Here is a 12,311-nt window from a genome sequence, read left to right as displayed (position 1 = left end):
TCAGAAAAATCGAAAGTTTGTCTTTGAATACGAAAGTTTGAATAGAACGTGTTTATTCGCGAAAATATAGAGATTCAGAAGGGAGTGATTATTCTGGACAACAGATGTATTTGACTTGAGAATCCGAGTATCCCATTTTGCAGTATTCGTATATGTTCAGCATCTCTGAAAATGAAACAATGAACAAAAATTAGTTTTTTAAAAAAATGGAGCCCAAAAACCGAAAACCACCTAGAATCGGTGTTCATCTCTTTCTTTTCCATCAAATAGAGTTTCTGTAGTTAATCAAGTAACCCGACGTAGAAAGCTTATCTGTGCACTTATCAACGAAGGAATCCTTTCATCCAATTTCATATTTACTTGGGTTAATTGGTTGGGTTTAATAAATCGATAATCGTCGTCAACAAATGTCGATGGCGCTCGCCAAAATAACCAGAATGTCAGCGCCACAAAAATGAAACACAATCCGGCGCCAACCTATATGGCTTCTTTGGCACGTAACCATACAGAATATAGAATGCCGACTATGAGAAATCTCATGACATTAATCCCGGATTGGAAAAGTATAATAGCTTGGAATACATGTGTGATCTTCAATATCAATATCTGGAATCATGTCCATCGGAAGATTTACAAAAATGAAATCCAAAACATGTTCAAGATACATAACGAAATTTCGAAACTTTTCTAACAAGGGAACATTTTAAGTTGTCCGGATAGTTGGACCAAACCAAGTGTACAGGATGAAAGAGCGTCTATCAAAACCGTCAAAATCGTTTAAAAATTTAAATTCGATTTCCAAATTTCAAATTCGATATCCACTCCAGGGGTTTTGAAAGCTCGAAACATTTTTGTTATACTTAAAATCAAGCGGAATTATATATTTAATTCAATGTGATTTATTTCAACAAAAGGAAGGAAATCTCTTATTCAAAGAACTCTCTTTTTTGCTATCTTTCATTCAAACATTTTTCTCAAAATAATCATAAAAATTGAAAACTTGGGCCCACCCAAAATGTAGGCAAATTTTGAAACTTTCCAAAGCTTTTCCAAAACAAATTTTTGAGAAAAATGTTGAAATATGAAGTTCTACATGATTTCAAGTATAACACAAAACGTTTCAATTTCTAAAACTTCCTAGGAGTGGGAAAAATCGAATTTGAACCGATTTTACACTGAAAATGTGATTTTTTGGTACTGAACTGAAATTTCAGCATTTTGTTAGAGGTCTCTTAAGCAGACTTGAAAACGGTATTCAAGAGGATAATTGTGTCCTGAGAAAAAAATTGTGTCTTGAGTTGTCCTGAGTTGAATAGACAGTATTCCAAGTAGGTTTTCGGCGGAAGTTGGAATTATCTGATTTCCGGAAACTGTTACATCCTAGTTAATTTCTTCTCAAAAGTATTTATAATAGAACAAGTCTGTAATTCCGTTTTTTGTAGCCCATACGTTGTTCAATAAGCATAAATTGATAAAATTATGTTTCTTTAATCTGTACAAAGTTATGATTTTTCGAAATCTATCTATCCAAAAATCTATCCAAATGTTCTAAAAAAACCAATATAAGTTTTGTCTTTTTGCTCATCCCTCAAATTCGTTCTAAAACTCGAAAAATACAATTTTTTAAATCATCAATTTTGGATCCTTTCTACTGCGACCTCTAACTTTTTTTTCAGATTCTTCCAACTGGAACAGAGCCAACAACGTTTCAAAATTCATGGTATCTCGGCTGTCGGCTTGCAACTTCTGGCCGGAAGTTGAGGCGGATCGGCTTTTGGACAGATCTTGGTCAGCTTTTGGTCAGAAGCTGCTCACCGCAGCAGTGGGACGGACAATGATCGGATTTTGGCCGGAATTTGAAGGTGCTGCGTGTTATGCGGCGCGTGCTTCACTCATTGTAAATTTGTTTTCTAAACTATTTTTCTTGCCGTTTCCCTAAAAACTTTGTTTTAAAGTTGTATCCTTTCAATTTTTGGAGCATTTTTTCCAGACAAGTACTTCGGAGACAATAACAGATGATGTTCTCGAAAAAAAGAGTACGAAACTTATCAGGTAATTTATTCTTTGAATTTTTGTCATAATTTAAATTTTTCAGATAAATAAAATACAAGTCAACATTTTTAATGTCAAGTGCTTGGGAGATATCGCAACTAGAAGGTAATTTTTGTTGAAAAAAAACTGTATTTTTGGAAGTATTGTTTCCAGGAATCAAAGAAATAGCTGGATGCTAGAAAATTCGAAGAAAGACAAGAAAGTTAATCAGGTAAATTCCTATTTTCTGAATTCATTTCTAATTTTATTCACATTTCAGGCAGAGTTTCTTCTCCCGTATTCGTCACGATTCACAGCGACATCTTCAAAATTTAAAAATATAAATCATGATTTTCTTATTTTTCTGTATTTTTTTCCCTAATTTTGTTCATTTTCATGTATAATTCTTTTTTTAATAAATAAAATTTTACATAATGCGCTGTTTCTCTATAAAAACTTCAATAAACGCGAACCGAACCGGCCCCTGCTGTTAGGAGGCCGGAAGTTGGCCGGTAGTTTGTCGGATCTTGGTCGGCTTCCCACAATGTCTCTGCCGGAATCTGACCAAGTTCCGTCCTGAAGCCGACCAGCCTCCAGCCAGAAGTTGCCGGCGACGCCCGAGATTATCCTTCAAGAATAAAAACCGTCTCTAGCATGATCTTCTAAATTGTTTACTGATTCGATTCCCACCATCTAGAATTCCTGACCCACAGACAATATTGTGAAATGGGCTGAAAGTCAAGGTGTGTCTGTTAGCCGTCTGCTATGATTCACAGCTGAGAGCATACTTGTTTATCAGGTTTGTCGAGAGATGAGAAAGATCATAGGAATATCTTGGATTACAAAAATAACATAGGTATCCCTTTCAGATTTATTATTATTTTCTGGTGACATTTGCATTTAGCATCTGATGTTCTTTCAAACATTCTAATCCGTCAGATTAGCTAATTTTTCTACATAGCATTCAGTCTTGTTATAACTGGGCGGAGTCACCGATGTTTAATATCTGGAACTCCGCCTCTTTTTGTTCTATAAAATGGAGATCCCCTGGTGAAAGGTTATTCAGCGAATTCTTTCAATATGAATCTCTGGTTCTTCACCCTTCTCGCTCTCATCAGCCTCCAACTAGCTCCCGTTCATTCCGACAATCACGTTCAATCCAAGTGCGGAAGAAGAGCGCTCGAGCATATTCAGAGCATCTGCCCAACAGACGCCGATGGAAACTTGTGTTTAACTGGAGGTGAGAGTTCAGCAATCTGGTCAACTCCGGTCTAATCAATTTTTTTCAGAGTTCCCAATCACCAAGTATTGTGCTCAGGGACTCACTGATTCCGAAATATATGATTTATGTTGCCCAACCAACGAGCATCACTAAAAACCGTCACCATTCTTCCCACTCGACTCCCGACTCTATCATCTTTCTATTTTTTTAAACTTCTTCTTCGGGAAATTTCCAGGAATTTTTTGTTTTTGCAATAAAATTGTCACACTGTTAAACCGTTTCATTTTCTTGATTGGAACACAAACTGTTATGTAAACAAAATGAAACAGCTGAGAACAAGTGAAATGAAAGAGGCAAAAGTTATGATTCATCCAGAAGCTGGAAGAGGACAACCAGGAGACAAGTCAATTCTAAAGGAGCTATGTTTGCTGGAAGAGATGCACCTGAATTTTTGAATTTGGCTCCATTTGTCTTGATATTCTTACAGAAAATAAGAAGGCGTTTCAGCCTAAACTAAATAAAACAAAAAAGAGGAAACCTGGAAAAGTATCAGTAAAAAATGAGATGATCACTGATTTTGATAGTTACAGCGTTACTCAATTGAAGATTTTTCAGAATCATTTGCTTTTTTGATTAAAATTATTGGCTCAGGCTGGAACGGTTTGTTCAATTTGCCTTCAGAAATCCAAAAAGAAGCGCCAAGTTCAAAAATTTGAGTCCTGAAGTTTCATGAGAAATTCAAGGTACCCAGTCAAGATTTATCAAGTTTGTAGCTTTGCCCAGAAGCTCGGCAATTCCACAGACTACGATTAATGAGCTCTCTTTTCCGTAACTTCTCGCTTTCTCATACTCACCTGACTTCTGCCGTTTGTGTCAAAACAAACGACGAAACGAGAAGGAAGGAAGGTGTGGTGTCTAATTGAGTATCCAGAAGAGAGTGACTCTCCTCCTCGAATAGAACAGAAGAAGCACAAATTCATTCTCTCCTATATTCATATATATGGTGTACCCGAAAAAGATATTTGAACTGGAAGTTTCGGCTAGACTTCCATACGATAAGAAAGAAGAAATTGATTATTTTGACGTTCATGAAAAGGGTGAGTATTTGATGTGTCTGAAATTCAGACTTGGAATATTGACAATTTTCAAGTTCAGACTTTTTTGGAAGAGAGAAAGATTATCACAAGAAAGCGGAACAAGAACGGATAAAGGAAATCGAAAGAGGGAAAAGGAAGAGAGACAGTAAGAATTCATTCACAACCTGAGTTTTAAATTTTGAATGTGTTCAGGAGTAGTTGATGGGATGATTGAAGAAAATGGAGAAGAAGAAAAAGAAGAAGAACCAAATAACGACTGTGAAAAGGATTCTCGTCAAAATTCTTGCAATTTTGGCGTTTCCGATGAGCCCGATAGTCTTACTCTAAACGTCAATGTCCTATCGCCACCACTTTCTCCAGATGTGAAATCTGAAGAAGACGACGAGAAACAACGGGAGTTCAAAGCCCAATCTATTATCTTCATAATGTTCACTTTATTCAAACTTGGGCTTTATGGTTTTTGTATTCACCTAACACCAAACCTACTCAGCATAATATTATTCATCGGTATTCTTCATGTCCTTGTTCTTTGTATTGGCTTCTTCGAGTTCTACATTATCTGGTTCGAAGAGTTCCCTTACTCAATTTTGGAATATACCAGATTGGTGCACACGATGTCGCAAGCAAAGTTTCTCATGGTTTTCCTCGATGGGATTTTTTTACAACACGTGATTTGTCCTTTTATCAGTAGTCGAGGAAAATGTATACTGGTTGGAGCATCGTGGGCGTTGTTTGAGTTGTTCTGCTTGAGCGCTGGTGAGTATAATTACCATAAAACCTGTATTGCTCTTATATAGTTCCGGTCCTTCGGAGGACCATTCTATTACAGAGACCGCTTCTATTTTCCGGGTCATTTATACAAAGTTTTTAATGGAAAAATTCGGTCAACTTTCGTTCAAAATTCATGAACATCGAACAATTTTATCAAAATTGAGCAAATTTTTGTACAAAAAAGTTGTGTTTCAACCATTTTCTGTGAAATTGTGGAATTTCGAACATATTTTTTCACTAAAACGTACGGAAATTTTTAAGAGGGCCCTTCTAATACAGGTCTTACGGTGGTTATTCGAGACTTACAGTAGACATTACAGCTCTCAACAGTTGGTTAGACAAGAAGCATGAGATTGACTTCAGAATTTTGACAAAAGCATGGCGTACAAACCAAGGAATATGGAATGTCGACGCATTAACTAAAGCGATGATTGCGAAGAAGAAAGCGGACAGAAAGAAAAGTTTGTTTTTCAAGTTTTTGAGAACTTTTATTCTTTTTTTCAGGACTTTATGTTCCAACTAAGCAGGAGCTAAGAAATTATTAGATGATGGATGCTTCTCGTTAATCTTAATTGTATTCTCAACTCGAATTCATGTATAGAAACCAAGTCATAATCTTCTCCAATCCCAAAATTTCCCCCTACAAACCTTTAGTCACGCACACACCCTATCCAATTTCTAATCCACAAACCAATTATAATTTTCCTCGCTTCTCGCTAGATATGTAATTAAAATTTGCCACCCTAACTCTTCCCTATCTCCATCTTCTTTCTTTCCCCAATACAATTTTCTTCAATATCATAAACTAATAAAAGTGAGCTATTAACAATTTGATTTATTCAAATCAATCACAAAATATTTAGACAACGTTCATCTTTCCAGTGAGGCCAAGGTCCACGAAAGAAGAAACATCAGTTGTCTCGCTGATTGTGTCGTCATTCACGTCGTCCATCTCGACATCAGAGTCGGCCAACTCTGGAGCCTCAGCTAGCATCCGTTGGAGATGACATATGTGATAGAGTTTGGCTGGCTCGACTGAAAAACCATTATTTTGTTCGAGCAGAAGACGTTGAAAAACTAACAGATGGAAGCTGCTGTACTCAATAAGAAGATCAAGAATCCGTAGCCCGCAGAGGAGAAGATGATCTCCTCGTTGGATGCTTCTTGGAAAGCTTGCCTGTTCTCGACTGCTGTCCAGGAGGCAACCAAGATCGGATAGGTGATATTGTGAAATGCAATGAACAGGGATCGGATCAGCTGGAAACAAATTGAGTTCATCAAAATATACTCTGTAGACTCACCTGGCAGAAGAACGCTGCCTTCATCCAGTGAGCATTTCCAAAGGCAACGATGAACGTTGCTGGAAGGGTCAATAAGGCCAAGTAGAAGATGAAGTAGACCCGAACTTGAACGCTCGGATCCAAGAGGATCAAGCAGGAGAACGAGGCCATCAAATGAACATCAAACCAGAGAATCATCGGACGAATTTCAGTTGGAGTTTCTCTCTATTAAAACATCAGGTTTTTTATATCTTCCATTGAATTCTTACCAGCGAGAACATCGATCCGAAGAAACGAGAAAGAGCGCTACCCATTCTCAAATTCGCAGATTCCAACAGAATGAAAAGCTCTTGATTTGGAAGAAGAAAGCGACGGGCGCTTGTTTGTCGCCGGTTGCTAAGCAAAAAGTACTTGACTACTGTAGATTTACGACTTTGTGTCGCTCGTAAAAATGTTTTTTTTATAATAGGAATATGAGAAAATTGAAGTTGGCGAGGATGTCGGCAGCCGATTTTGTGCTTGGATTCGAGGTCGAAAACATAAAGACGCCATGGTTCCATTCAAACGTGACATCGACAAGAAGAATTGTTTCAGGATTCGAGTAAGGAGATGATGATCATGGAAAGATGGTAAAAGTTATTGAAGGAGGAATAAAGCTTTTAAGGGGTTCCAAACTTTGTATAGCTCATATACAGTACCGGCCAAAAAATGATTCATTTTGCCTATTTTTAGTTGTAAATAGTAAACTTTGAATGTCTTAAATATATATAGTAGCTTTCGTTTAATGAGAGAAAACATTTGCAGGTCTACTAAACAAAAATAGAGTCTTCGTTTTGTAGTTGGCAATGTGTTGTACAAATTCATTTAAATGAGATATGAAATCTATGCCAAAACTTAAAAGAATAACACTGGGTTCAGAGTTGCAATGTTTTGGAGCGGTGTATCTCAATTTAATGAATTCGTATCAAAAAGTTGTCGACTACGAAATAAAGACTCAATTTTTGTTTAGTAGACCTGATACATTTTTCAATGTTATTCATCAAAAGATACTATATTATTCACATAGGCATACAGAGCTGGCCATTGTCAACTACAGTTACCTGGACAGATAAAACGAGTATATCTTTAGACATAATTATCTTGGATCTTGGGAAATGAATCATTTAATAGGGGCTATCCACATTCTGAAAGAAACCCATCTCTAGATTTTTTTTTCTAGCATGGCACCTGAACACTTCAGAGCTTTTTTGAAAATTCGAGGACACCTTTTCTCAATTTCAGTACATCTCTTCTGCCCCTCATCTCTCCATATACAACCGTCATATTTTCTCAATGTAGTCCTGAAAAGCCCCATTACCACAGAATAACATGAGAATTTTTTATTAACAAGTCAAGAGTTGGAAACAAATGACAAAACTTGGGACAAGCAAAAAAATTCAAAAATGAAATTCGGGAGATTAAAAAGGCAGAAGTCAGTCCGGTAATTAGAAGAGTGTGCGGTCCGGTTCCAGAGTCAAGCAACGATCACGATATCCTTTGGGTCCTTTTCCTTGGGTTGTTCCTCGATTGTTCCAACAGAGATGTTCACATTCATCATTCCTTCCTCGGCAATAGTGGCACGTCCCTCGAAACGTTCAGCCTTGATGAGTAGATAGGTAGTCATACGGAGACGACAAGCTTCGGCTGGAAACAATGGATTATAATCAGTGGTAGTGTATCCTAATTCTTACCAAAGACCATCATTCCAATTCCAACGAAATAGAGTCCTGAGTAGACGTACATAAGCCATTTGCGTTGTCTCAAATTATGAATTCCGCAGTGGGCAGGAACGGGCGAGATGCAGAGATGGAACATGGACTCGTAATTGGCCAGGTAGTATGGAAGAGTGATCCAGAGGGAAGCCAGAAGAGAGATACAGAAGATCTGGAGAGAGTTACACTACGGTACTTCTCCAGGTCTCAACTTACATGAGCCTTATGAGTCCACCAGAGACTGCGAGCCGATCCCCAGTAGATTCCGAGGGCGATGTAAGCGTTGACGATGCAAAACAAGACAAGGAACCACATGAACATCAGATGACGGATCAGGAACATCACGGAACAAGCAAGGAAGAAGAGCCACAAGGAGAGACGCAAATGCTCTCTCTTGCATTCATACTGTAATTGGAAATGGAGTTCCAGATAAATCTAACTGACTTTAGTGTTCCTAATCTACAGGTGTATCTATAACCCTAGATCTCACCTCTTGCAAGAGCCCAAAGGGCGTCTTGAGCGGCATGTTGGTTAAAATAGAGAATGCACTCGAGCAGACGACGTTCTCTTTGGATTCTCCTTCTTCTTCTTTTTGCTTCTTCAACTGACTCTAAATCAACTATGTGCTGTGTGTGTATGTGAGCAAGTGTGTTTTTTCTTTTAAAAGTGGAAAGTCAGGTCGGATAGAGACCAACGAAACATTGGGAGAAACGAAGAGAGAACCGGAGCACACCTCCGCGAGGATCGATGAGACGCTGGCGTCCCGTCGCCGCCGCCGTGCAAGATAATAGAAAAAAAGAAGAAGAAGAAGAAGAAGAAGAGAACGGCGAGAGTTCCACAAGAAGAAAAAGAAGAAAAGAGAGTGAGGAAGGAAATAATGGACCATAAAAAAACAAAAAAAGAAACGACGAAAAAGAAGAGTGGCAAAGAGGACACTGCATATTTCAACAGAGAAAAGGATAAAGAAGATTAGAGTTTAGAGAAGAAATTGGAGATTTGGGTACTTATTTCCTGTGACTGGAATGGTTGAGAAAAATAAAAAAGAACTAGGTTTTTTTTTAGAATAGGAACTACTCAGGGAATTTCAGGCAAGGGTTGGGCGTCAATTGGGCGAGAAACGTTTGGGCAAGGTTAAAAAAGACGACTACTGTATGGTTCAAGCAAATTGCTCAGGTTTTGGGCACCTGCAAGACCAGAATCTTTCAAGTCAATTCCTACAACAGGTACCTGCTTATCTTATAAGGAAACAATATTTTAGAGACAAGAGAAATGGAGTCGGGCTCGTGATATCTGTGGAAGGTAATCTCTCTTTTAAATACTGAAATTCTGTTTTTCTGATCTGAGAAATGTCATGGAAAAATGCGAATGTCATGAGAACCGCAAAATTATGATTACTGGGTAGAGGAGAAAACCTTGAAAACAGAACAGAATGTTGAAGAAAAGCTTAGTCGGACTCCGTTTCGAAGGCGCTGCCCTACGGCAGTCAGATGAATACAAACGGAGATGTCACTTGAAACTTCCGGAAAATGTACCGAGGTTCGGCTCCTTCGTGTCATGTCATGTGAAGAATAATGAAGTTTGAAAGACTTGAAAAACAAACGGAGAACATCAAGAAGAAATTTAATCGGAGAGAAGATATCGCCTAAAAATTCCAGAATCGTTGACAGAAGCAGCAAATGAAACGGGATTGGGTCGAAATAGGAAACTCGAAATGAAAAGAGGATAGGCTAAATAGCCAGAGAGTTGAGACGCTCAACTTTAGTAAACTGGCATTTCAGCACTGTGACAGTTCTCCTGTCGTCGCGTTGCAAAGAATTAACCAACTACTACAGTCTCTTAGACCAGATCTTCCACAAAATTCATATATCACAAAGACCTTCCAATCATTGAAGCATACTTGTAAATCGTTCATAGACCTGCCTTCCTAAGTAGCCATAGTTTCTTTTAGAATCAAATATGTTCGGACCACCTGAATCGGAGATGATAGAACTCAACAAGTACTACAAAATCATACTATTATAAAAATTGTATCTTGTCTATGAACAAAGTTATAGACAAACCGGGCGGAAAAAAACAAGCGTTACCATGCTCAGATTAGCCGCATGACTTTGTTCGTAGACAAGAAACAGTAATCCAAATGGTATCGTTTCGTAGTGCGTAGTGCGAGTTATACATATCATCAAGTTAGTGCAAAAAATTTGATTTTAAAAGAAACTATGACGGGCCCAGCGAAGGCCCGCCATGGCTTGGATTACAAGTATATATTGAACTTCAATGATTGAAGTACCTTTTGATATTTTTCCCACTCACAACAGTCTCAACTCAGAGGCCAATATTACCCATCTCGCTGTCTGAATATCGGTCAAGACCCATTCCTGTGATTTCTAGATTAAGAATACCAAAATTCCAGACTAATCAAACTGAGAGAAGGCGGGACCTCCATTGTTCAACACGCGATGCCGCAGAACTTTTTTACCATTGACTTCAGAACCTAATCAGTTTAATTCATTCTCGGAGTCGGCACGTTTTATGGGTCTTTACAAGTATAAAAGTGTACCTAGGGTCGAAGTCGTCACCATACTCGAGGGCGGCCAATGCTGCCCTCGAATTCTGAAGAAGGAGATTTGATGGCTCGAGAGTTACGCAGCTTGAAGCTAGTCGCGAAAAAAATCGTGACTATGATTTTCATTGGCTGTTTGATACTCTCAAAGCTGTTCACAATCGCCTATGTCCAGTCGAACTACGGCCAGGGCTCTCAGGAAGCATGTATCGCCATCTATCTCGGTGTCACTGGTATCTTGCTCCTTATCCCTTTGTATGCCTTTGCTGGTTTTGTCAGTGGATATGGATGTTTTCTTTTCTTTGCATGCGGAAACATGGTGGGTTTCTTACTGGAATAAACTTGTGATAAATTCGTTTTTCCAGGTCATCGATGCCGCTGAGTTGTTCTTGTTCATTGGAATCGCCGGAATGGGGTTATGGATCGTGTTCGAGTTGGTTTACTTTTCAAGTATGTTCAAACATCTTTGAACTTTATTTAACCACTAATATAAATTTCAGTTCTTCTTCTCATCCTAACCTGCATTCAAAGCTTTTTTGAGATTGAGAAAAAACAGCCACCAAAAGAAGAGACTCCATTGACAGTAACCAACAACAGCCACAACAGTTCGATTGGTTCTACGGAGAATGAGAACAGTGTGTTCCGATTGTCTGATATGGCGAGAGCAGAGAGATATTTTGAGATATGGAGGGATTTTCGGAACGAAGTTCATCGTCCATTGGCAGCAGAAGATCTATTTGATTTTATTCGATTTTTTAAATTTTGTGCTCGAGATCTTAGGATTTCAATAAGAACTTGTTAACAATGTTATGTTTTGAAGGGGACCTAAGGTGAAAACATAGGGTTTGAAAAGTACTAGGAGAACAAAGTTTCAAGAGGAAAAAAAGTTAGAATAATTTTCTTGATTTCGGCTATAATGTCATCAGGAACTGGCAAAAAAAGAGAGCCGAACTTACAACTAGCTACCGATTTCCGAAAAATGGGATAAAGAAGATTAAAGTTTGGTAGAAGAAGACGATCTGGCGCTTTCTTGAACTTAGTGGGATGAAATTGTTTTTTTTTTTTTAGAAAAAAAAAGAAAGAAGGAAGACGTTAATGTTTAGATTCAACTTTAAATTTTGAATTCTGTTGTGAGATATTCATATAAGACGGTAGAAATTTGAAGAATTTTTTTTTATTTCTGAAAACCGGAATTTCTCAAATTTTATGTACAAAAAGAACAGAGTTAATAGAAAAAACAAACAGATTTTCGAAAAGTTTGTCTTTTCGACAGATTTCGTACAGTTTCGTCTTGCCTTTTTATTATTCAGAAATTTTCTGTATGAATATTCCAGAAATTAGTCAAAGTTATAGAAAATGTTTATTTGATGAGTCTGAAAATGATCTTGAACGAAAAAATAGGTGGACAAATTGATATTGGACAGTGTAGTAGTAGTATTATCAAATCCAGGTGACAACCAATCTTCCTGCACTTTAAACTCCTTGTTGCTCTGTGCCTTCTTTTCTTCTACAGGTACAGAATCGGTTTGTCTCCCGATTTTGTACTTTTTTAAAGGAAAAAGTGGTCACGCCAAATTCAAGTATTGTTTGAATTGTGCC

The 12,311-nt window shown here is 37.9% G+C and overlaps 6 protein-coding genes across 6 annotated transcripts; 4 read left to right on the top strand and 2 right to left on the bottom strand.

Annotated features, from left to right (window-relative positions):
* Positions 1-454: 454 nt before the first annotated feature.
* Positions 455-2,413, top strand: CBG09915 (the record flags this gene model as incomplete). Its single annotated transcript, XM_002641558.1, has 5 exons — positions 455-584; positions 1,677-1,897; positions 2,096-2,157; positions 2,206-2,263; positions 2,312-2,413. 5 exons carry the CDS (start codon positions 455-457, stop codon positions 2,411-2,413), a joined length of 573 nt encoding a protein of 190 aa, XP_002641604.1.
* Positions 2,414-3,111: 698 nt separating this feature from the next.
* On the top strand, positions 3,112-3,406 carry CBG25894 (the record flags this gene model as incomplete). The annotated part of the gene is made up of 2 exons (XM_045244199.1): positions 3,112-3,271; positions 3,321-3,406. 2 exons carry the CDS (start codon positions 3,112-3,114, stop codon positions 3,404-3,406), a joined length of 246 nt encoding a protein of 81 aa, XP_045098968.1.
* A 1,369-nt stretch (positions 3,407-4,775) lies between these two features.
* CBG25893 lies at positions 4,776-5,666 on the top strand (the record flags this gene model as incomplete). Its single annotated transcript, XM_045244198.1, has 3 exons — positions 4,776-5,106; positions 5,442-5,582; positions 5,626-5,666. 3 exons carry the CDS (start codon positions 4,776-4,778, stop codon positions 5,664-5,666), a joined length of 513 nt encoding a protein of 170 aa, XP_045098967.1.
* A 314-nt stretch (positions 5,667-5,980) lies between these two features.
* CBG09912 lies at positions 5,981-6,599 on the bottom strand (the record flags this gene model as incomplete). The annotated part of the gene is made up of 3 exons (XM_002641557.2): positions 5,981-6,156; positions 6,204-6,378; positions 6,423-6,599. 3 exons carry the CDS (start codon positions 6,597-6,599, stop codon positions 5,981-5,983), a joined length of 528 nt encoding a protein of 175 aa, XP_002641603.2.
* Positions 6,600-7,914: 1,315 nt separating this feature from the next.
* CBG25892 lies at positions 7,915-8,678 on the bottom strand (the record flags this gene model as incomplete). The annotated part of the gene is made up of 4 exons (XM_045244196.1): positions 7,915-8,084; positions 8,132-8,324; positions 8,369-8,557; positions 8,643-8,678. 4 exons carry the CDS (start codon positions 8,676-8,678, stop codon positions 7,915-7,917), a joined length of 588 nt encoding a protein of 195 aa, XP_045098966.1.
* A 2,068-nt stretch (positions 8,679-10,746) lies between these two features.
* Positions 10,747-11,453, top strand: CBG09910 (the record flags this gene model as incomplete). Its single annotated transcript, XM_045244195.1, has 4 exons — positions 10,747-11,031; positions 11,078-11,162; positions 11,213-11,347; positions 11,395-11,453. The coding sequence occupies 4 exons, from the start codon at positions 10,747-10,749 to the stop codon at positions 11,451-11,453; spliced, it is 564 nt and encodes a 187-aa protein (XP_045094148.1).
* Between the last annotated feature and the right edge of the window lie 858 nt (positions 11,454-12,311).

Source organism: Caenorhabditis briggsae (genome assembly GCF_000004555.2).
Source record: "Caenorhabditis briggsae complete genome, chrIII, whole genome shotgun sequence".
NCBI classification, from domain to species: Eukaryota; Metazoa; Nematoda; class Chromadorea; order Rhabditida; family Rhabditidae; genus Caenorhabditis; species Caenorhabditis briggsae.
The sequence above is the reverse complement of the archived record's forward strand: the minus strand, read 5'-3'. Positions and strand labels throughout refer to the sequence as shown.